Source organism: Amphibalanus amphitrite, unplaced genomic scaffold (assembly GCF_019059575.1).
Source record: "Amphibalanus amphitrite isolate SeventyFive unplaced genomic scaffold, NRLGWU_Aamphi_draft 000027F_arrow, whole genome shotgun sequence".
Lineage (NCBI taxonomy): Eukaryota > Metazoa > Arthropoda > Thecostraca > Balanomorpha > Balanidae > Amphibalanus > Amphibalanus amphitrite.
The window spans coordinates 320431-345500 of record NW_024881523.1 but is presented as its reverse complement, the minus strand read 5'-3'; the positions used below and the strand labels follow the sequence as shown (position 1 = coordinate 345500).

The window sequence follows — 25070 nt, the reverse complement described above, 5'->3', positions numbered from 1 at the left end:
CGATCCCTATACATGCGAGCCTCCCAAGGAAGGTTGAAATGCATGAGCGATCTCAGAACGGAAATCGAAGAGAAAATGAATTTATTATCGCGATACGTGACGTATGCGAGGTGTAACAATAGTGACGACCGGTCAATGTCATGCAGAATTCGTAAACAAGAAAGACTGGGGAACTAGATGTTTTGGACCTACTTTCAACAATCAAGGAGCCGCCATTTTTACTGCACCGGTGCACCATTAGGCAACTTTCACTAGACATAACGGTTTTCTACCTACACCACGGCCGTAGGACTCAAGTTCGGCGGTCTGTAAGTCTTTCAGCCCGAATGGAGCTAAACAACTTCGCGGAAAAAGGCGCGTTGCCTGTCACGAATGCAGCGAATGTTTTGTTTTTAACATTCGCATTGTGCTTCGCCCGGTGACATTGTTCCATGTCTCCAACTCGTTCGAAATATTTGACTGGCAGAAGTAAGGAGTGTCCCGTAGCATCTACTCTAATTGTTACTGCAAGAAATGTAATGTGAGACATGCACCCCGGAAGTTTCACATGCAACACAATACCAATTAAAATGGAAAGTTGCCATCAGCTGGTTCAGTATAAATATGTATGGTAATAAATAACAAAATGCTTTATATTTGCACATTTTCAGACCATCAAAGCTGTGTGATTGTCTCATTGACGTCACGAAGAACATCCACCAAATAGGAATACTCATTTCCTTAAGAACCAATTAAAATGGGCAAACCACCTCAGTCTTATGTAAGCGAATCAAACAAATCAGTTTCATAGAAATGGTTTAACCCGCGCACCGACGGGGGTCTGCGCCAACTTAGTACCGACGGGGGGGGGGGCGGATGACCGCCCCCACCCCCTGAGATCTCGAGAACGAAGCAAGATAGCGACAAGCGGTAAACGGCATCGGATACGCACGGACAAGGTCTACAATTTTTACTGAGGTCATTTTCAGGTCAGGTCAAAGATGACGTCACAGGGGTCGAAAAAGTCAAAATGGCGGCGCTAGATATGGAGAGGGTTTTTCTCGAATAACTTTCGAAGTAGTCAAGATAGGAACAAACTAAGGGCATCATCGTGATCCTCTCGTCAATCCGCATCGAATGATATATATGTTGACCTCGAAAGGTCAAGGTCAAAGGTTGACCTCAGGTCACGTGACCTCGAGGTCATCATGTATATCATTCGATGCGTCTTGACGAGCTGAACACAATGAGACCATCCGCGCGGCTGTATCTTGTTCCTGTAAGGAGTTATTGGCAAAAAACCTTTGGTGACCTTTGATGACGTCACATGACCTTACAGCTGCCCAACAGCAAAACAGACCTCAAGGTAGTGAAGGTTGATCGTATGTGAAGTCATGTATGGTATATGGGGCCATTCCGACCCGTTTTAGTGGTAAAAACAGGGAGTTGATTTTTCCCCCATTGACTTATAATGGGGAGGTCGCGAAATTGACCTGACCTTAGGTCACCGACATCAAAATTCCGAGATATACAAATTGTAGCTACTAATGACCTAATAACATCCTGCGACTTTCAAAGGCCTCCGACATCTACTGTAGCTCTGGCACGGTGACAAAGTTGCAAAAAAGTGACTTGAGGTTGGGTCATTCAAAGTGACCTGGTGACCTGACCTTAAAAGTTAGGAGGTTCAAACTTGCACACCATGTGTAAAATTGATGAGAGAATAGTCATACCAAATTTCGCGCCGCGGTTTTCCCGCTATCCGCGAAAAACCTCAGGGGGGGGGGGCAGATATCCGCCCCCCCCCCCGTCGGTGCGCGGGTTAACCCGCAAGTTGCTGGGGGGGGGGCGTTAAACGCCCCCACTTTTTTCGCCGGGCCATAGCATAAAAACGGCGCGCCGCAGGCGCGCCAAATTTTGGGTACCTGTAGGGAATTGATTGAAGTTTATTGTGACAAAGTTTCAAAAAAATCGGTCGGAAAATTTTTGAGATATCGAGGTTTTAGTGACGTCATGATTTCTGAGTTTTCGACCAAAAACGGCATATGTTCAAAAAATCATATAAAATCACAGAATAGACATACAGACATGCCGTAAACGCCATTAGACTGCCAATACCATGATCAATCAAATGGCTATCTTCGATTATTGATTATCGTTCCGCATATTCCAAAATCTTGAACTGAATCTTGGCAATTTTTCGTGACTACTTCACGACCATGATACATGAATTTCTTAAATTGAACTTTTTGAGCCAAACACGTACACATATGATAAAATGAATGTCACCATCGTGTTCTACGCCCCAAATTACCTATAAAACATGTGTCACAGGCTGCGAATATCAGTTTTGATTTTCGGGGATATGTGCCTACCCGGTTGACCTGACCTTGACCCTGACCTATGCTTGACTGACCCCTATATGGAGCTGACACTCTTGTAGGCCTTATAGGATGGATTGTGCACCGTTTTGACAGAGTTTCTGGCGAGAGGCGCCCATTGCGAAGTCCTGAAGTCCATGCTACTGAAAGCCCGATTTCAGGTGTTTGACCTGACCTTGACCCGACCTGTGACCTCAAAATTCAACTTCTAAGTACTCATCTGAAGCGTCTCGTCGCGCTCTTTCGTTTGCCGCCTCGTGCGTTTCGCTGCGCCGATTGGTTCTCGAGTTATCGGCTGGGGGCGTTTAACGCCCCCCCCCCCCCCTCCAGCAAACGGTGGGTGGCGAAATACCCCAGCAACTGCCGGGTTAAGGCAGACCCAAAAAGACCATGATTTAAAATATTTTAGTGTTAGAAAAAAATATTTGATAACCTGTCAAATGGCGATATTTAAGCGCGACAAGAGATATTTTTGCATGAGGAGGACAGGTTGGAACTTCACGTAGGATGTGGAAAGTACATCGAGCTCAGTCCTCGACAGCCGCTCTTCAAAACCTGCACCACACCACACTGCGCCATACGGCACCGTTCCGTAACGCGCTGCACCACAGCCACTGTACCGTACTGCGCTACACCATACGGTACGGTACCGCACTGTACCGTACCGTACCACACAACCGTCGGCCGCGCCGGCCGGCCGCCCAGTGCCGTGCGGCCGGAGCGCGGGCCCGCACGCAGTCCCGGCATTGATTGCCGCCGGCCGGTGCAGTGGTCGGGGGGCCACGGTCACCTGGCGCCACCAGGTACCAGCCGCCCACACATACACACGGTACACACACTGAGGTACAAAAAACACAGACACAAACAGTTACAGACAGACCGCGCATACACTACACACAACACAGTAGCACAAAACAATTAGAGACAGACCACCCATACGTACACTATTACACACAAAACAAAAATCACAGGCACAAACAATTACAGACATGCCGCCCACGCATGCTCCACAACAGTAAACAGTAGCACAAACCAATTAAAGGCACAAACACAACTATAGGCAGACCGCAGAGCGATAATGCCAAACACCCACACGTACGACGCACACAGAAACAAAAACAGACCCAAACAATTGCACGCACACAGCCCACACATACCGAGGACACACACAAGAACAAAAGCAAAACAAAAACACATTCAGTTATAGAGAAAGCACCCACACATCAGCCGCACAAAAAAAAAACACACACACACACACACAATTACTAACATACCACACATAGACATGCACATTTTATAAAGAAGTGCTGAAGTGTTGAAGTTCGTATGTGCACGCATACGAACTTGCAGATTTACTTGCAGAAGAGAAATTCTGCCCACCTACATCATCAAGACATGCAAGTCTTTCCGCCTATGTGTGGAGAAGGTCATTGCCGATAAGGGGGTTATATCACGCATGAGGTGAGTGAACGTATCTGGTTTGATAATGCGTGACCCAGAAGAAAATTTTATTTTTTTCTGGGTCACGGACCATTTTACGCGCATGCGCAATGGCATTTTTGAATAATTTCAACTGTGAACAGCCTAGGGTGCATGGTTTATGAAAAGGTAATGATTTCTAGGAAATCAGTTGTGGGACAAATATCGACCCAAATCTCCACGAATTTTGACGGGTACCCATATGCAAATGAAACAAATGCACTTTGTATGAAAAATGTGTAAGTGCAGGTGCAAATAAGACGTCACACAACACGTGTCATATTGGATAATCCGCTGAGCCCATTAATTCGAGCACTCTGTGCGTGCCAACCACTGCACGCTCGTGGGATTGGGAGGTGTCTAGGCAATATCAGTGCCGCACCTGGGGCACAGTTCGTTCGGTTCATCACCGAACCGTCGACGGTAATGCCATGCTGATAAAGGTAAGCTTCTCTGTGCGTGAACACATGCGTGTCACGCGGCGTGCAAGCCGGTTAAAACCGGCAAGATGTTGGATATGACCTGTCGAAGGCGGTGGGACTAGCGATTATGGCAAGAGAGACATATAAGTTATGCTACTGGCCAACGGTCTCAACCATATCGTCATTCTATTCGGCCGCAGGAGTTGACCACACTGCCAGGTAATGTTTCACTTTCCAGTTCAGTAAGCCCTCTGGTTCAATACATCTTTATCAATTTGTTGGCCGCTGGTCACATATTTTGCTATCAGTCTAAGACCATCAGCCCTACATAATACAAGCAGTCCTGCTGGCCACTGGTCCCATAGTATACCAGCAGTTCATCTGTCCGCTGGTTACAGATTTGCCTGTCAGTCTATTTGGCTGCCGGTCCCAGATCCGGGACTAGACCAGGAAATCGTTGAAATCGTTGATTTGACTATGGCTGTCGGAGGTTCGCTGGAGCGGCATTAGCGTCGGCAGTGAACGCCAATCACAATAGGTACCGGACGAATATTCCAGCTTCCCTTACAGAGCTCATCAGAGCCGGTTAAATAAGTTCACCACATCATATAGCAAACAAACTGAAGGAATAACCACATATGTATACGATAGCCCTATCACTCTGCAAATATCAAAGGAGAAAAACGGCTGTTCAAATCAACCAAATTGAGACATCACTCAAGACGCTCAAGCGCACGAGCCAAAACGTCATTCAAGCGCTGGCTGCTGAAGCCATTAAAGCATAAATTAAGATAAACACTTTACCTAGGGCGCATTAACCATTTACATGATGACCTTTACAGCAAAGAAGGTGCCGCTAACTGTCCGTTGATATTTCATACGGACGTATGTACCTTTTGATTTAATTCTAACGCAACGAAAAAGAAACGCACTGCAATGTAATGTAACAATGTTGCCAATATCGCGTGGCATTTAGCCATCAGCCTAGGTTATGTTATTTAGCCATCAGCCTAGGTTATGTTGCCATCAGAAAACGCTGCGATTACTGCTCGTCTCTGGAGCAGCAGGCATACCGCAGTGGATAGATATTACTGATGCCTTTGGGACCAGGCGATATTAAGCAGTGACATTACTGCCCGTCACTGAAGTGGCCGACGCACAGTAAAGACATTACTGCCCGTCACTGAAGTGGCTGGCATATAGCAGTGACATTACTGCTCGCCACTGAGATGGCCACATAATGAGAAAGTGCCGACACTTTTAGAGCCGGACGACATATTATGGCAGTGCCAGAACTGGCACCTTTGGAGCCGGCCAACATACAGCAGTGGCATGGCTGACGCTTAAGAGTAGACCGACGAATAGCAGTGACATTACTGACACCTTTAGAGCCGGCGGACATATGGCAGTGATGCTGCTGACTCTTATTTAGAGCAGACCGACGTATAGCAAAGGCGGCTGTTGAATGGCCTCGCTCGCACCGCCTAGAACTCCTTCCAGCCTTATCACCGTCACCCCGGCGACTAGCCTGCCACAGAAACTGAGCAAAGTAGGTCCTGCACGTCTGCACATCTCTGCTATACAGAGCACATCCTGTGTAGTCTAATAACCCTCCAGAGCACTGACACTACACAAAAGCATCCACCGTCGGAGCAACTCAAAGCACACCGTCGGCCGTCCACCAATGCGCTATTGATAAGATAGCCAGCAATGGACTGTACCGTGTGCGCTGCACCATTCGGATCAGGTGGGTAGTCGCAAGTCAGACCTTGGTTGACTAATTATCTGACGTCAGGAATCACCTCAATGGTACACACGGCGGCCTCGTTAGCGTGACGCCGGTGGCCGGCCGCGGCAGCAGGGGTTCAATAGGAACTCGGGGCTGGCGAAGGCAGTAGGGGTTCAATGCGACGCCGGTGCGTCAGGGTTGGCGAGAAGACGCAGAGGTATCCCGGGTTGACTATGAGACATCGGTGTCGCGGTGTTGGCCACGGACGCGGTGTGCATCAATGTTCATTCAAAATAAGACATAGGTTTTACAGCCTAGAACGTGCACAATGCTGATGCATGAATTAACTCCATAATGAGATCGCAGTCCAGCCCACATATATCTTAGCAGGTGCCGGCCGGTTATCGTCTGTTCCATATGGCTGCTGGGTTAGACTCTTCAGCCAATACGCTGCGGCGAAATAGCCTTTCCGCGGATATCTCTCAGCCTATCAGCGGGATCTGCAACAAGTGGTGGCCGGTTCTGCTCAATCCAATTCCATCGGCCGGCCACGTCTGAATTCCACATCCAATTCCAGCCCGGCCACCCTCCTCAAGACCTATCTACAATGAATGATCTGGTCCCCGGCCGTCTGCTCGGTCCAATGACCCTGTCGTGCCTGACAACGCCCCCGCTCGCCCCCTGGGTCAATGGCTGGGGATATATGAGCAGAGTAGATGCGTATTACATACGGCTCACATTGCTGAGCAAATAGGAAAATCCGTTCCTGATACGCATTTACTTGCTCATGTATTCGGGGTCAATGGCACTGTCGTGCCTGACAACGCCTGCACCTGGGGCCGATGGAACAGCCCTGCCCTTGCCCCAGTCCGTCCCCTGGGTCCAGTGGTACGGTCCTGCCCTCGTCCCAGTATGTCCCCTGAATCCAATGGCGCCGTCTAGCCACCACTCGGCACCCGAGTCCAATGGCAGTCTTATGCCGCCTCCGCCCACCCCTGAGTCCGATGAATGGCCCATGGGTGCCCGCCCTGCGTATCAGTGCCTGTTCCGGTGGTCGGTGCGCACCGCTCGATCGTCGGACGTCTGACCAGACCGGATCGGGACGGGACAGAGTTCGATCCGCCGACCGCCGCCGTGGGCCCGGGAGGTGGTGTGACGACGCAACAGGGACTAGCCGTGGCCGCAGAGGCACAGAGGACTGACCGGGGCCGCAGAGGCATAGAGGACTGACCGGGGCTACATCGGCATATCTGTAGATCGGGAGAGGGTATATTGTGATTTGTGATCATGGACTGGATGCACGTTGCATCAGAGGTATGACGTAGCTCACGAGGGAAAACGCATAAATGAATAAAATGGGACAGCAGAAGGTCATGAAAATCACGGGATACTCATGAAAATCGCAGAGGGCCATGGAAATAGCAAACATTTGCATCCATGGTATGATCATTGACATAGATATGCAGCACCTGAGGTTGTGCGGTGATAGTGATATGCCCAGCAACATCAAAATCATACACAAATACTAGGAAGAAGTTAGATCATTCCGTTCAGTGCACGTATACACGTAATTTATCAATTACTATTATATCGTTGTAGCGGCATCCTCGCTGAAGATAGTGGCAACCCAGAATATAATTGAAGAATTGAACAATCATAATAGTGCGTAATGCATAATGGACCAGAAAGTTTGTCTATATAAGCGTGTACATTAAATAACTAATGTAGTCCTAACTTTCTTATAATCACTTATATCGTAGTCCGTAATGGATAAATTTAGCTTGTGATAACATTTGTTTAGGTCTTTAGTTTGCCCTATTCAATTTCATAACTAGAAACTTAGCCATACTGTGGTACAAAAGGAAGCTCAAAAATGCCTCATCACGCATTTTTATGCCGACTCTCATCTTAACAAGCCTCCTCGGTCTCAACTCTCCTGTTTCAAGTTGCCCCTTATGACTATATTGGCCAAATCTTATTGGCAAAAAGCGCAGACTAAATAATTCAATTTAATTGAAACCTTGGCTGCCAAAATAACATGGCACACCTCGCTCCGTCTTTCTTTCAAACTGTCACAATAGCCCCGTTTCCGTAATTAGGAACGCTGCTCTGCCTCCTGCCTCTCTACTCTCTCCTTTGCACCGAACCTTCATCCCACGGGCGACATTCAATCCCATCTCGTAGATGGACGGAGGCGGGCGGCACTCAGGGCACCGTCCATTCGTCTCCTGTCCTATCCTCTTCTCTCTCCTTCCCCGTCCGTGTGCTGGTCCGCTCTCTCCTCTATCCTTCCCACCTCTCTCCATATCGGTCTCCTCTCTCCTCTCCTCCCTGCCTCTGTGTGTCGGTCCACTCTCTCCTCCCCAGTCTCTCTGTGAGTGTGTATCGGTCTGCTCTCTCTTCCCCCGTTTCTGTGTGCCGGTCTCCTCTCCCATTTCTCTCTGTGTGTTGGTCTGCGCGGCCGCCCGCCGCAGGTATGTTCTCTCAGTCCGCGCCGGACGCCCGGTATCGACCCCACAGGCCGCCGGCGGTGGCACACACTGAGCCGCACAGCTCAGCCGGGCTTGGACAGTTGGTGCACTCTGCCGGCGGGCACAGAGCCGCCACAGCTCAGCCCGGACGGTAATTCCAGCAGCACCGGCGGAGTCTGAGCGCGACTCGGTACCCAGGGGACTCACCTGTCTCTGCAGGACTGCCTCCCTGGCCAACTCCAACGCCCGCTCCACCTCCGCCCGAGTCTGGCCGTCCTCAATGTTAGACACCTCGGAGAGACTCAGTTCGGCGAACAGACGCACTGGCATGTCGCTCGGGTACACCTGTAAACACACATATGGTCAGTAGGGTACGCTTGGAAATGAAATATAGTTACCAAATACCAGAGTATGTCTGCAAAATGGACATTACATAACAAGCCCATATAGGGAATTGAAAGAAATAAATTACTTATACTAATAGCAAGGGCAAATAGTAGTAATTATGGGCATGATAGAGAATAGGAGCGCCATTTTCATTCCTTGTCATTAGGCAAATTAGCATTGAAGCTCTTTAAACACCATTAGGAAAGGGCCTCACTTATCAACAACACAGAAATAGGTCACTATAAAGCTATCCACAATGATCCAGAAATGACAATAATCTCTCGAAGTGCTTTGCGCCCATGCGATTTTCGAAAACTTGTTTGCCGCTATATGTATGATTGCGCCTTGCAAGAAGCAGAATCTCAAAAAAGCAACAATAGATCATTCGTACCGTATAAAGTTGCACGACATTTATTGCTCTTTTCAATGCCAGAAAAACATATTTTTAGTGCAACCCCACCTCTCTGCCTCAGCGAAAGTTTGAGGCATTTTTTACCATTTTAAAATCTCACTTTTTCTGGCGGGAATCATGCAAATGCTGATTGAAGCAATAAAAACGTCATTCAGCTAACATTTATGGCCTTTTCTTAGGAACGCGAAAAAGAAACTAGAAAATACTCAATGAAGATAATAATGAGTATTTTTTCTAAAGGAATACAAAATTGTTATTGCTTATTTGTTTATTGAAAATACTTCAACATGTCTCTATCGTTGTGTGCTCAACACCGTCGCCCGACAGCTGTTGAGTGAGTGTCACTTAGCGCATCCGCGTTCCGTGCCCGTTCGTGAGTGTCCCGGGCCCGTGTACCATGACCGCGCACCGTGTCGGTGTCCGTGGCCTGTGCCCGTGTCCCGTGACCGCGCACCGAGTCCGTGCCTGACCACGCTTTCTTAGTCCGTGTTCTCACGGACATGTGATGTCTGACGGATACAAAATGAAGGTGGAAACGGACACTCAAGTGTACGTGCCCATCTTCTGTGTCGTATCCGTGTCCCTAACGCGATGTGTCCAAACTCATTACCACCTAATCCATACCCCGAGCTCCCCGTGCTCCATTTCACCCTGCAGGCGCTGCTGACCTGTAGGACGCGCATCAGGCCGTGGTCAGCCATCAGAGAGGCCAGCTCCCGACCCGCCGAGGGCACCACCTCTCCCTGGACGGTGGCAGACGCCGACAGGGAGCGCTTGTAGCGCCGCCACCGGCTGGTAGCGCCATCTAGCCACAGCGCCGGCCGCGGCATGGCCCAGCGGTGTCTGTACCCGACCGCGGGAGGTCAGCACAGGACACCGGCCGGCCACCGCAGCCCGCCGGCGGCTGAAAGGGCGGAGGGTCGGTCAGGAACGCGGCGCCACCGAGCAGCGCGCACGGCACGTGTGAGTCAGGAAATCAATATCAGCGGTAACGGAGAGCAGAGCAGTGACCTGTTGCATACAAGCCAACTAATGACGAGCAGAAAAGACATGACAAATGGGTACAGACGGTCGTTAGCCGCGGCTTAGGGTACAAGCGGATTGACGACAGAATGATGGAGAATATGTTATTCGTCCGTTAATCCTGAATTAAAAATCAGCTGGTCTGGTATGCTAAATGATCTATTGCAAAATACATGACATGCTATTATACGCAAACTAATGAGTATTGACTATCTATCGTTCAGCTTTTCATCATGCCGAGTCACCTCCCTATGCAAGGTATTTCGATTAGCTCCCACCGCCCTTAAAACGTTGCTAGGCAACGAAAGTCCCTGTCGGTTGTCATAGCAACGAGGACGCTAACAACGCGCATAGATATCAGTGATTGTGAATCACGATAGATCACGATCGCGTTCCGTTGCCGTCGGTGTAAACGCTCAGGGATTATGCCATTGAAAACTGTGCAAAAATAGCGAGCTGAAATTGGTGATTCGTTTTCGCGTGTGACCCAGAATCAGTGTTTTGGGAGTCATCACCAAACAACGGCACGGGACAGGCCTGACTCCCGAGATATCAAGAGAAGTCGGTAAGGGGATTATACGCTGTTGGCAAAAGAAAATATTCTCATGTTGTGTACTGTGAACTAGCAACATGGCGATATTTATAAATAACTACACTTGGCAACAGAGTAACAAGAAAGTTACAATCGATGTTCCTTTTACAACGACTTCAAAAGATAAGATGAGCATAATATGTACATCGAACTATCTGAAAGTATCAAAGCCACCATATATTTTCGAAGCAGTTCTCGCTCAACCGGTTGAACATGATGCAACGGTCGTTAAGCTGACTGATGAGGGCATCAATATCGAGCTGGTGAAGCTCACAGAAAAGCGGTGGAGTGATCTTCGTCAAAACTTGACAAAAGAAGAACTGGCCGTGGAACGCGAGAAGGCGTTAGAATTCGTAGCACGATTGGAAGCAGAGGCTGCTGAAAAACGTGGTGAAGAACGTCTCAACCGTGAACGTCTTAGCGTCAAAGAGCAGATGCGGGTGGATGAGGCAGGTCGTAAATCCCGCGAGGCAGCGCAGCAGCAGGAGAAGAACAGAGCACTGGCCGAGGTATTTCGCGTGACCTCTCCGCCGCGCCGCCGCCGTCGGCCGAGCGAGGTGACCGTGTTCAGCGTCAGCGAGCTCACAGAGTCAGAGGAGAGCTGCGGCCAGGACACAGAACTGGGCCCGGCCGAGGAGCAGACTCTGCGCGAACAGGAGCCTGTCACTGTCAGCAGCTCGGCCTGTTCGACACCATCAAAAGGTGCGGCGGCTGTGTCCGCCGTGCACGCCGCTCGCTCAGCCACGCCGGCGGCGGCGGCGCCGGTCCGCACGGCCGGCACCATCCGCTGCGCATTCACGCCGCGTCAGTTCCCGTCGGCGGCACGCGAGAGTCGCTCAGAGGAGGAGCAGGAGTGGCTGCGGAAACAGGCCGACAAGTATCGGCGCGACGGCGCCCTGGACGAGGCCGACCTCCGGCCGCACGAGAAGGACCCACGCTGGCTCAAAGAGCGCGGTGACGCCTTCTACCAGCACGGAAACTACCTGGCTGCCATCAACGCCTACAGCCACGCCATCCACGCGGCGTCCAACGCTCCCGAGCTGTACTCGAACCGAGCCGCCTGCCACCTGCGGCTCAACAACTTCCACAAGACTCTGGAGGACTCGTCGTCAGCACTAGACCTGCTCACGCCGGCCGTTGAGGCGAACCGGGTGTCGCGACTACGGTGTCACGTGAGGCGTGGTACGGCGCTTCTGCGGCTGGGCGCCTGCTCTGAGGCTCTGGCCGAGTACGAGATGGCGCTCAGCCTCGACCCCAATAATGAGAAGTTAATGCAGGATGTGAAAACGGTGCGCCGGCTGGCGGAGGGCTACGACAGCGATCCCGACGAGCTATCCGCGCTGGATTAGAGCTCTAAAACTCGTGTTGACTTGTGCTTCGTCCAGACTCAAGTTTGTTTAAGTGTGAGCATTTATTGAATCCCATGGACTGGGCCTGCCTTCAGTCGTTTTTGTCAAGCCCAGAATATTTAATGGTGATGCAATGTGTCTCATTTAAAACTTATCACAAAAGCAAGCCAGCAATAAAATACAAAAGCACATCTATCCAAAAGCTTTGCCTACCTAAATCGATTAGGAGTAATGTTCTACCCTAGTGTGATTATGGGTGCTTGGTAAGGTTCACATACAGCATATTTGGTAAAAACTAATGTGACTGCTTCTCCAAAGCAAGTGAACACTGAACAATCAGCTTTCATGAGGACTGTCTGCAAGGACAATTGCTGGCAAGTGGCAATTATGGTTGGGTAGGTAGTTGTCATCCCAAATCACAATGCACCTGTATAGGAAACAGCATAAGCATTTGTGAGTGAACAGTCAGATGAGTCCCTCAGCAGTTTTTGTAGACAGCAATATTGAGAGCTATGTCATTTGGTTTAGGTGAAAAAGGTTAGGTAACAAAGTAAAGTGTATATGCAACTTAAATAAACTGATCGTAAAGAGAGTAGGTAGGTAGGCACCTAATCAGTCTGGGTTGTCAGAGTGGCAGTGCCACCATGATTCGTTTGTGTATCTCAATCTGGGCTCTGAAAACTGAAAAGGGTTTATCAGGAAGGTAACAGCTAAATCAAAATAATGGTTTGAGTTCTCTGAACAATGAACCATCAATCAAGGCTTAAACACAAACAAGAGCACATATGATTTATGAACATCAAACCACTCAAACCTAAGCTTGAAACCACTTCAGACTCTCGAGGAACGGGAATGACTGTGACTGTTGAAGAATGACTGCATGATTGATCCTCATCCAAGATATGAATATGGATGAGTATCCATGCTTTGGGTCATCATCATGGACTCCTTCTCATGTTGACAATGGCTATGGCAGCAAAAGTCGCATAAAAGTCAAATATGCGGAATACCTATAAACGTAAAACAGCCATAGAACATGTGCCTATCTGAGAGTAGGGAATCTTTATGCCTATACTAGTACTTAATTAACTTACCACAGATCCTCAGAATAAGACCAGGCAGAGGTAAAAATCCTGTACTGCTCCAATCCAAGACAATCTCCATGGAAATTTAAATTGCAGCAGGCAAATCACGTTGAAGAAAATGTTTTTTGAGACCAACACCAAAGATCTCAAGGCTGACAATCTAGCATGAGATCTTTTATTTCAAAGAAGGCCATGGTTTTTAAATGCTGAAACCAATGCCAACTTAATTTTTACAGCAAAAATAAGATGCCCTGCCCGCCATCCTTCAGACACAGATTCACAGCATAGCTTCAGCATGTGGAATAACGTGTTCTAAATTCTGAAGCTACGCCTAGTTGCAGATATGCAGGAACTGAAGAACTTTGTTAAAACTAGTTAGAACTTCACTTGACGCGATTAGAATACTATTGATAGCTTTAGGTATGGCTTGGTGAAAGCATTTACCATTTCAAAAAGGTGAAAATCAATTTATTTGAGTGCCCTAGACTTTCTGCTTGCCGCAAACCCAAGGATTTCTGCTACGAATGAACACTAGTCGATCAGCTGTTTGCGTCATGAACGTCTCATTTGCGCTATTTGAACTGCACAGTACTAAATTAAAAACCCAGGCTTCTCACTTCTTTTCAAGACCTTACCTATCTCTCATTACGTGCATATAGTTGCATCATATTCACATTCAGATTCGCGTGCACATTCGCGGACCCCTTCGATTTGGCTGAAAATTCTCTCATTGGCTGCCCAACTGCAAGTAAAAAAAAAGCTGCAGTTAAGTATCTATATAAAACGTAAGGTAGCAACAGAGGTTTGGAATCAGTAACATCCCAAGAGGGATAATTGTGAAGGAATTCATAGGCATTTCCTTCATCTCACACATTGGCCAAAGCCCAAAACTGGCTGCACTTCGCTCCTCGGCGGGAGACGTACTCGACCAACGTCCCACACCTCGCCAGCACATTATGAGCATATCTTCCCACATGAATGTTCATTGCTTCATGAATACATATATTGATCAAGCTTGAAAAGGTGCCCGTAGATACGGTTACGGTTCCAACTTCCAATCATGGCCCGAGCTACCGGCAGCCCAGATCAGGCACTTAATTAGACAAATGCAAATGCTGAAGGTAGTAGAGCTCAGAATTTGGTTCGGACTCCGGATACCGGTCATCAATCATTTCAGTCAACGTGAGAACTTGAGCTGAAGCCTGAAGGAGTGGAAACAGTCGAGGCAGAGTTTTCACTACATCCTGATAGGTACACAACAGTTGTTACATTGTTGTTACAGTTGTTACAGCTCACGGAGCGTTCCACTCTGTCCAGCATGATGCAGGAGGGCACGCGGATCCCTCGCGGATACGTCTGCCGCAGTGAACACAGCGCACTGGTCTGTCAGTTTGGTCCCGCTGACCGGTGACCGGTGCGGGGGTCCCCGCGGGTCACTGGGCCGTGGCCGGCGGCTGGGTCGGATCCAAACCCAACCGGCGCATCTCCACTGCCACCTGAAACAGGTAGTCGAGACACTCGCAGACGGTCTTGGCCCGCTGCCAGGTGCTTCCCCAGACGTAGACGCCGTGCCGCCGCACGAGCACCGCCGGCGAGCCGGGGTAGCGTCTGATGGCCTCCTCCAGGGAGTCCTCCAGCTCCTCCTCTCGCGGCGTGTTCTCGATGATCGGCACCACAAGCTGCTCGTCGTAGCGCAGACAGCGGTCCAGCTGGTCGTTCCACACGCCCTTGATCATCTCGAGGTGCGTGGCGCGGAACTCCGGGCCAGACCACAGCAGGGTGGCCAGCACCGCCGCCTGTGAGTGGGTGTGGATGACCGCGCCGGCGCCGCGCAGACGGTACGCCAGCATGAAGAGCGGCGTGCACGCGCTGCGCTTCAGCTGGCCCTCCGGCACGAACACATCGCGTCCGTCCACGGTCTGCACGAACAGCTGATCGGGCTGTACTCGCTCCTTCTGCACGCCCGAAGGGGCGATGTAGATGTGCTCGCCGCGGCGGATCGAGATGCCGCCGCCGGTGCCGGTAACCCAGCCGAGGGTGTAGAACTGCTGCAGCAGGGCCGGCACCAGCTGCCGAGGGTGCTCCGGAGAGGACGTGTCGCCCTCGTCATCAGACATACTGAGGGCGAGACATGCGGTGCGGCATTACGTCAGACATACTGCGGTGGTGTACCCATATACGGTATAACATCAGGCATACTGCGGTGGTATACCCGTGTACGGTATGACATCTGTATACGGTATAACGTCAGACATACTGCGGTGGTATACGCGTACCTACACTGCATAAGGTCAGACATTGCGGCGAAATACACGGTATAACGTCAGACATACTGTCGACACGGTATGACGTCAGTTAGTCGGTAGGCACCGCTGACAGAGCCGTCAAACATTGATAAATTTGCATATTGCTGAGAATGAGATAGATGATGCAACGACAGGACATGACAACAAGTATTGTGACGCACATGTGATGACGTCAGGCATACAAGTACTGCCGACAGGATACAGTTACAGTATGACGTCAGATAAATTGACGACACGATATGACGTCAGTCAGACACAACACAAACCGACAGATTCGCAGAACACACAAAACGTCAAAAGCACCTTGTTCGTACGGCAACCGAAACCGAAACTCTGAATTGGAGACTGGAGTGCCAAGGTCGGGCCTTTGGCATGCAAATGTCGAAACATAACTGTCCCGATTGAAAACAAACGCCTGAATGTCGACACCAACTGACAAGCCCGTAAAAGATAACATTGCGCCGGCTCAAACTGGCAAAGGCGTGTTAGAGCAACGCTAGTGCCGACGAGAACGTTTGGTTTCGGGGCGCGAGTTTGCTAGCCTCCGTGCCGTTCTCACTTGCCTGATTGTCGGCTCTGGTCGGCTCTATGTGAATCAGAATCAGCCGGGTTCCTCACCTGCAGTGTGCTGTGTTCGACCTTGACCTGTGTCACTGGGACTCGGGCTCGTGCTCGACTGACGGGTGTCCCCGGCTCAGCGCTGCGCACAGCAGACGCCCGGGTGTAGAGCCTCTAACCGAGCACTGGCCGAAGTCCGCCCGTCGCCTGGCCCCCAGATGGCCGGCTCCGTAGTCCGTACACCCCGACGCCGACCACGCGGCCCCCGAGGCGCAGGCGCACTGCTATACACCTCCCCCTCCTCCGCCATCCCCACGCCGTGGACAGCTATGGGCGCCGACGATTCCGTCCCTCCCCTCCCCCTCGGCCCTCCCCGCCCCTGACGGTGCCGGCGCGACGCTACGGGGTCACTCTGGCCGATGTAAGTACATAAGTAACCTTCTTGTTCTTTACTAACTCGTACCCTACCTGATCGGGATTAGGGGCTGCTCGAGGGCTGTTGTTTGTTGCGGATACCTACCGGTGAATGTATGTGATTTCTGAGTTGGCACAGAGTTGGCTTGCCTTCGCCGGTTATTACATAGTGGGCTAAGAGAATGAGTAGACAAGCAGCTCGATAAAAGCAACAAATGGAAATAGGACAACTGGAAAACATGGAAGTGGAAAATCATGCACCTGGCGTCTAAACGATCATAACAGCTATCGCAGATGACAGACGACCACCCACCCTCGCAAAAAGTTCCGACTTCTTCACAAAGATGACATCCATCCTCGCTATCATCAGGTCCGATCCACCCGTATTTTGATCACGCTTGACGCTACCCTCTGGAGACTGACGGTCACACCCACTACCAGCCATACCACCCCAAACTGAAAAAGGGCCGGATTCGAGAGGAGCATGCCGTGGGCAACCCATTTGAGACTTGAGTGGCTGGGTTGCCTGCCCCACCGGAACACGCGGCATGACTCGCATATGTTCAGCAACGGGGCGCACTATTCGTTGGATTAGCCCATCGCACACTTTTTCCTCTTTCGTCGTATCCCATGGACCTGAAATGTTTAGAATGAAACAAAAACGAGTTAAAGCTGATAAAAAAGAACGCATGTTTTAGACGATTGACGGAAGGGAATAACGTCTGCAGACTTAGCATCGACCTAGGTATGTCCAGCTTTTATGTAATTGGAACCTATCGATTTAAAAATGAAAACTTTTAACCTATAGAATAGAAAATGCAAGAAACACATAAACACTTTAACAGTTTTTTTACGTGCCACCGTTTATGCCCAAATTACGATAACGAAGAGTGGAGCTGCGCAGTGTGCACCACCGTCACCGGAAGAGTTTAATGGCCAAGAACTAATTGGCAGTTAGGCACAATGCACAGTGCACAATGTAAGTACTATGCACAGTGCACACGCATATCCGGCTGCGCTTGTCTGCCAAACTAGCCCTCTGAAGCATGAGGAAACACTAAACATCGTTCATCGAAGCCGAACGACACGCAAGGGCAGTGACATTCAGCACGCAAGAAAGGAACAGACGGGTTTCACGCAAAACAATGAAATAACTCGCGCCCTCGAGGCTCGAAACAAGAATTTGGATGAAATTTTCTGGACAGTCATGTATATTTTATAGTGTACACAGTTCAGGGTAAATGTATATTCTCAAAAGTGACTGTTAACAATGAGGCATATGATGCAATGCTAGAATACAGCTTACTACTAGGTATATGAATATTTAGATAAATGCCTTTATTGACTCAATGCTCCTAGTCCATACCGTCAAAAATGTCGATCTGTATATTGCCATGACTTGCTAGTCTCAGCTGTAGGTATACATGAGTAGGACTATCAATGGCGGAGTGAGTTCGAGTGAGTGAGTGAATTATAACCGGAGTGAGTGCGTTAGTGAGTTTTAGTGAGTAAGTGAATGAGTGAGAGTGAGCCGAGAGGATGTTAGACCTGCCGTTGGAGGCATGCAGCTTTTGTTGAGAGAATCGGGTATCGTCTCTATAAAAAAATAGGCAGCATCCTCGTTATCCAGGCTTACAGCATGGAGCCATGTCGCGGTCCAGCCACCATTCCGCCTTATTTGGACACGGTCACAGCAAAAATAATCAGTGACGCGGTTTGGTAAACAGACCGCGCTGGCCCTCCGGCCGGCTGTGGCGGTCTGAGAGAGGACGGCCTGGCCCGACCGACGGCGATAACATGGCCTTTGGCGGAGGTCGGCAGCTTCCGGGGTGGCGCGCCGCGCCTCTGTATGGAGCAGCGCACCGCCGCCCACGCACCCCCCCCCCCCCTCCCAGAACAGCATAACACCGCCCACACAACCACTCTCCATCCCCCCCCCCCCCGCCGAGGGCACCATAACACCGCTCAAACAACACCGTGGTGTGAGGGGGCAGAACTTAGGTATTACATATATACCACACGCTTTAACAAGGCGTAGGTAAATAGGTTCTTTCAGTCGACATAAATGAGATCAATGCTTGATTTTCTTAGAAGATTTAGCCCTCGTTGGCCGAGGGGGGGGGCGGGTGCCACCCCCCCCCCCCCATAGGGTTTTCTCGCGATAGCTCCGAGCACGCTGGCGATAGAGAGCTGAAACTTAGCATACTTGATCTTTGATTCAAGCCGGATCTTTTGACACCAACCGCATTTTCGGGTCATTTCAGGTCACTGACCTATGACGTCATAAGTGAACCTCTGCACGGTCTTCAGATGTTGCAACTTCGCAACGCCCTCACTGCCAGAGAAGCTTTCACAGGGAAATGATACTTGCAGGATCTAGTATCCATTACGAATCTCACAACTTGCATATCTCAGATTTTTCTTAAAGGTCATATGAGGTCAGGTCATTTTCGTGACTTCACCATAATGTATGTCAATGGGGAAAATGAAAACTGCTATTCTGGCACCAGCAACGATCTCCAACTATCTCAAGTACACAGAATCGTGATTTGATGCACTCCTTGCAAGGTTAGATGCGTCACTTTTGCAATCCTGAGTGCTGACCTTGCGTGATGTCATTTAGGACGTCATTAGGGTCATATTAGTTTTTCGTCAATAACCCCCGATCAAATTTAGCTAGCGAGTCGGGAAATCCTCCAATGGACTCAGGAAGACCTGCCGAATTGAATGATATGCGGCATGACCTCATTCGACCAATTTTGTGACCTGGGGCGCTAACCCGACCTGGACCTGAGGTCAACACCCTAAGTTGACCTCACCCAAACAAACAGTATATCATTTGACGCGCCTGAGCGAGGTGAACACGATGCCGCCAAAAACGCGGCTCTGCGGCCGTGTATTTTTTGCGAAATTATTCACCAAAAACGGAACCGTACCCGGGGGCACTTGACCTGGCCTCAGAGGTCACCGGTTGACCTAGTACCTTTAAAATGGTTATCAATCTCTGCGTCTCGTAACGGCGCACACGCTCGTTTTTTTTCGCGACTCGCTAGCTCCACCAGGGGCGAAACGGTGAGGGGGGGGCACCCCTCGGCCGGCGCGTATTGTAGAAAACCAATAGGTATGGCGAGGGTTAATTCCCTTTGTTTCCAAACAAATCGGTAGCCAGTAGCCACTCAGCTCAGCTTCATCATATATAAAGCTAGGCAAACGGGTGATGTATGTAAACGTAGCTACTAGCTACAATTAAAAAACACTCTGATTGCGGCCTCAGAAGACATATTCTGGTACACTAAAAACATTGAATAGTAAATCGTAGAAGTCGTTAAAAAGATATTTACGGGAGCCGTTTATCAACGTTTTCATGAGGTTTTATGTGGCCATTATGTGTTTAATGCGATAAAAAATACGAGGCTGCAAAAAAATACCTACCTACCCTTAAATTAGGTGCTAATCAACACACCATCAAGAGCCCAAACGTAAGTTCCCTTGAATTTAGCCACTGATTTCCTTGACTTGTGACCTCATCTCTCGCTCTTTCTTTCTAAAAGTAACACAGCGCTTTCGATTTCTTACACAATTACATTTAATCAGACATGTCTAAAAACATACAATCATAATCCAACTAATACTATATAAGGAAAAGTTAGAACCAACTCCTTCCACTGATTCCATCGATTTAATTGATCGAGTCTACCAACAGCGCCGTCATAGGCGGCATTTGACCGCACATTGACCCCTCACAAGCCACTGCTCTGTTCAAAGCGCAATTACCTACCGCGCAGATAGATGCTCTTACATACACTTCTGCACACAAATATACATACACACATACATACACAACCACCGGGTCAGCAAACCGGCCTACACATACAAACACAGGATGTGTGGGGCGCACCTTCATCGTAGGGACCACATGTCAGCAGGAGCTGACACACAAACTGTCAGCTTGGCGGTCGACAGCGGGTCCAACAGCGAGGCTGCCCATGGCGGCCCGCATCAGTCTGCAGGCTTGCTAAAGTGGAGGACTTCTCAGCAGTCGGACCACCCACACCCACCGGCTAAAGACTCCTTAAACACGCCGCTTTTGCGCCAGAGCTGCGACTCTGCCGGCGCCGGAAATTGAATCAGCCGCCGCGGCGGCGTCACGGTGGTCGTCGGATGCCGCTCGTTACGTCGGCACGCGTCACGAGCTGTGACGTCATCCACCATGACGCGCGCTTGCTGATGGGCGCAAGTGGTGAGACGAGCTGAAGATGGTCGTCAGACTGGTCGGTCAGCGCCGACCACTCGGAGACGGCGGCAGTCGGAGAATAATGCAAACGACGTGCCAGCTGCACACCCCGCCGCATCCACTCAGTCCAATCAACCGAGCTCTTCGCTTAGCTTAGAGGTCAAACTCTAAACAGCTGCACAGTGCACTACCAGTCTATGCCTCCCAACCACGCGATATGTCGGCACTTTCAATGGGCAGGGGCATGCTGCGTTTGAGTGCAAAAATCATGGACATTATGCTAAAAATTAAGATCGCCAGTTAGAGTTAGGACGAACTGCGCCTCTGCCGTGCTGCAGCTTCATCATTCTAAGCTACCTCCGCGCGATGCTGTGGGAAGTCTGGACCGATTCTTGATTACCCCGGGACAGAGGCTTTAGGACCTACACAGGAACTTCGCGATATAATCTGGTGCGGTCCATGTTTTGTCAGTTCGGCTACACATCACCTGGTTCAAACGCCAACGCTCACACCGAGTGCCAGCTGTGGAACAGACGCAGGCCGATGCTGGCGGCCCTCACGCTGCTCCAGAGCATCTTGCCCCTGCCGAGGACCTCGGCCGAGCTCAGGAGCTCGTCGGTGTGCTTCTGCACCTCGCTCCAGGCAAACTGCACGTCTCGGGACTCGGTATAACGCGAGCAGACCACGAAGCGTAGAACGTACGTCTCGCCGGGCAGCATGGCCGGTACCATGTGGATCCGGCGAGCTCCGTTGATGCGGGCCAGCAGGTGGTCGTTGATCATGTTGCCGTATTTCTTCAGACGGAAGCAGACGAGTCCCAGAGTGACCGGCGCGGCGACTTCGAACCGATCATCACCGCGCACGAGAGCCTCGAACTCCTTCGCCAGCTTCACCTGGCGACGGATGTGCGCTCGAAGCCCGTCAGCGCCGTACAGACGCATGACAAACCACAGCTTCAGCGCCCGGAACCGGCGACTCAGCTGGATCGCCCAGTGCCGGTAGGAGGGCATCTCTGAGAACGGCGTTTTCAGGAACAGGGCGTTCACCTCGAACACGTCAGTGAGGTCTCTCGACCGTCTCACCCAGAGAGCCGAGCAATCTAGGTTGGTTAGCAGAAACTTGTGCGGGTTGAAGTTGAAGGAGGTCGCGTGCTCGATACCGTCAATGATGTGTCTGAACTCTGGGCAAACGCAGGCGGCGCCGGCGTACGCCGCGTCGATGTGCAGCCACAGTCCGAACCGCTCGCAGATAGGTCCCAGCTCGGTCAGGTTGTCGTAGGCGCACGACGCGGTGGTGCCCAGAGCGGCCAGCACGTAGAACGGGATGTTGCCCGCCCGCAGCTCCTCCTCCACCGCCTTGGTGAGCGTGTCGCCTCGCAATGACGCATTGCTGTCCGAGGGCAGGGTGCGGATGCGCAGGCCGGAGAGCAGACTGGCGCGGGTCACTGACGAGTGCGCCTGGTCTGAAGCGAACGCCACCAGCTTGGGCAGCAGGGCGGCCCGGTCCGGCGTCACCACCGGGTCGCCGTGCTCGTTGTGCACCGTGCCGCTCGCGCGCAGGAACTCGTTCACCTTGCAGGAGCGCGCCGCCAGCAGGGTGATCAAAGTGCTCTCACAGGCCGACCCCTGGATCACCCCGCCCCCGCCCCGGCCCGAGCTGAACATGAACTGCTCGGGAAGCTGCAGAAGCTGCGCCAGCCAGTCCATCATGATGACCTCCAGTTCGGTGCAGGCGGGCGCCGACGCCCAGGCGATGCCCACGCAGCCGAGTGCGTCTGAGAGCATGTCGGCTAGGAGGGCCGGGTACGAGTTACCCACTGGGTAGTAGGCGTGGAACTGCGGAGAGTGCCAGTGCGACATGCCCGGCATGATGACTCGCTCGATGTCGGCCATCACATCGTCCCAGGGCTCCGGTCGCTCGGGTGGCGCTGCCGGCACCAGGCGCCGCATGTAGCCGGGACGCACATCCGGCGTGACGGGCCTATCGCGCACCGTCTCCTGGTAGTCGGCGATGTAGTCGACCAGCTGGTGGCCGGCGCGACGAAATTCGTCCGGACCCATGGCAAGGTCCACACTGGCCGCACACCGCACTACACACCTGACCTGGAGGTCAGCGAGGTCCCCTAAGTGCCTACCGACCGGCACACTCGCCTGTGGTTTCCGTTTTGCGGCAGCCCACCGTGCACCGATCGTTCCCCGGCGGATGCTGAGCTCTTTGCGCACGGTCCACACGGTCGCGTCGACTCCACCCCTTTTCACCACGGATCGCCGCGCAGAGGCACAGTAAACAGCGACCTTCGGCGGGGCCGGCGCCGGGCGCAGTGCCGCCGGAACCGGCGCGGCGCGGTCCTCTGCCTGTGCCCGGCTGACGTCATTCGACGTCACACACCGCACAGAGCTGCGGCGGGGGTGTATAGCGGGTGGTAGGCGCCTTTGCACTCCTCGCCCTACACCCGGCAATGCCTTCGATCATCTCTTCGGAACCACGGTCGGATTCGTAAATCGTCCATTCACGTGCTACCGTTTTAGGTATACCTTTTCAGCTTATTATGTAGGTATCTGCCGCAGCATGAAATTTTCACCTCCGTAAATCACCTACGCACGTTAACCCGCGTCCTGGTGGCCGGTGGGGTCTGTTTGTATGGCGCAACATGGTGGGGGGGGGGGGGGAAGCTATTCCCCCGTATCTCCAAAATTACTGAACAGATCCGCAAAATGCAAATGACGTTCGAAAGCGCTGTCAAATTTGTTGAAGGAAATCCAATTTCATTCACCTCGGGGTCACCGATGACGTCACAGGTCAGGTCAAAGATAAATTGTTTTACCGTTCACGGGTCTTCTAGGGGAATGCGCTATAACACTGAGTAAAACGCATTTCATCGGAAATCAGCGATAGGCGTCAGTTGCCTATAGTACATATGATGCTATTAGAGGTCACTGAAAACACCAGGTCAGGTCACAGGTCAGGTCACTAAAACCCAATAAACCCAAATAGCACATAAACCCAATTTTACTAGGGCTGTGCGAAGCATATTTCATGGCCAATTTTTCATTTCCAGCTCAATGGTGTTGGTTATAAGACCATCAGGAACGGTTTAGGTCACTTTCTGGTGGAGGTCAAGTCAATGTCAGGTCGGAAAAGGTCAAATTTTAAAGTTGATATGTTTGCATAAAATGGGTATTGATTCGATGCAGCTTGTCATCGGCGAGTCTAATGGTCGTCTTTGTTTTGCGCTACGTGGTATAGAATGGCTAAGAATTGAGTTTGAAAAGTTGACGTCATCCATTTTGAACAGTTTTCGCCATGACTTGGCAAAAAAAAAAAAAATAGAGGGGGAGGACAGGAGGGGAAATGGAGGGGGGAACAGCCCCCCCCCCCACCAGGGTTCGGGTTAATCACCTTCTGTACCTAGTGGTAAGCAGGTGATGGTTGAATTTCCATGGGACCTACCGGGGAAACGCGCTTAAATTTAAACGATTTTCTTGCAAAGTACCTACCTATCTTCCGTCAAACAAGATACAAACATTGCAAGATACATGGTTTCGTTGCGGGTTATGCCGATGAAAGACAAACATTTACATTTTGTATGTTTTCCTTTCCCATTTCTTTCCTATAGCGGCTTCATGCTCTAAATGGGAAACGAAACCTTGCGTCGAGTTCAGACACAGCAATGGTCAGCTTGTCCCGGACTTTGAACAAAAAGGGTCCAATAATGCGATGATAAACTTAGGCCATAGACCTTTCAAATCCTGAGCATTAAAAAAGTATCCAGCCACTCACTTTGAGCCCAAAATGCTCGCAATTACCCGTGCTGTACCTATAACTCCCATTGGCCCATGATGGGCTCTTTGCCCCACACCAAAGTGGGCATATTACCCCAACAGCACACTCAAAACAAAATCTACCTAAATTAAGCCTGGCACAACTTTGTTACATACAAGTAAACATGGGTGGAGAACCTGCCCCGGCCACCCCGGCCGTGGCCGGGGTAACTTTCAGCCTACCCCGGCGCGGCCGGGGTAACTTTTTCCACTTTTGTAAATCCTAAAAGCTGTCTCCATACAAAAAACTGCCATCTATAAAAGCGTCTCTCATTATTCTTATCTACCTTGAAAAGTTCTTGAAGATTTACTTTATTTTCATTTTGGAGCTTCTATGTTCTAAGTCTTTTCATCGCGGAGCCCGACATGTTTCATCAAACAGAAGTAAATCATATTTAAGGGCCGTTATCGTAAGATGGCACTGTAAT

The 25070-nt window shown here is 50.7% G+C and overlaps 4 protein-coding genes across 6 annotated transcripts in view; 1 reads left to right on the top strand and 3 right to left on the bottom strand.

The window, feature by feature from the left end:
* LOC122364123 (microtubule-associated serine/threonine-protein kinase 3-like) overlaps positions 1 to 13561 on the bottom strand; it is a 118326-nt gene extending 104765 nt beyond the window's left edge. For both annotated transcript variants that reach the window (XM_043334229.1, XM_043334252.1), the window contains exons 1-3: positions 13319 to 13561; positions 9929 to 10164; positions 8669 to 8806 (exon numbers count right to left, since the gene is read on the bottom strand). In XM_043334229.1, coding sequence (XP_043190164.1) covers positions 8669 to 8806; positions 9929 to 10090 — 300 coding nt within the window. In that variant the 5' untranslated portion in view covers positions 10091 to 10164; positions 13319 to 13561. The remainder of the gene's footprint in view (positions 1 to 8668; positions 8807 to 9928; positions 10165 to 13318) is intronic.
* LOC122364155 (dynein axonemal assembly factor 4-like) lies at positions 10648 to 12419 on the top strand. The gene has a single exon (XM_043334291.1). The coding sequence runs from the start codon at positions 10914 to 10916 to the stop codon at positions 12222 to 12224; it is 1311 nt and encodes a 436-aa protein (XP_043190226.1). The 5' UTR covers positions 10648 to 10913; the 3' UTR covers positions 12225 to 12419.
* Positions 13562 to 14293: 732 nt separating the features above from the next.
* The window catches only part of LOC122364111 (probable methylthioribulose-1-phosphate dehydratase), a 24907-nt gene continuing 14130 nt past the window's right edge, over positions 14294 to 25070 (bottom strand). Inside the window, exons 1-2 of one of the 2 annotated variants that reach the window (XM_043334199.1) lie at positions 16234 to 16388; positions 14294 to 15427 (exon numbers count right to left, since the gene is read on the bottom strand). In XM_043334199.1, the coding sequence (XP_043190134.1) occupies positions 14743 to 15426 (684 nt within the window). In that variant the 5' untranslated portion in view covers position 15427; positions 16234 to 16388 and the 3' untranslated portion in view covers positions 14294 to 14742. Of the gene's footprint in view, positions 15428 to 16233; positions 16389 to 25070 lie in introns of those variants that run through there. The other variant, XM_043334207.1, reaches the window with a different exon arrangement.
* On the bottom strand, positions 20138 to 23129 carry LOC122364098 (aromatic-L-amino-acid decarboxylase-like). The gene has a single exon (XM_043334173.1). It carries the CDS (start codon positions 22879 to 22881, stop codon positions 21328 to 21330), a length of 1554 nt encoding a protein of 517 aa, XP_043190108.1. The 5' UTR covers positions 22882 to 23129; the 3' UTR covers positions 20138 to 21327.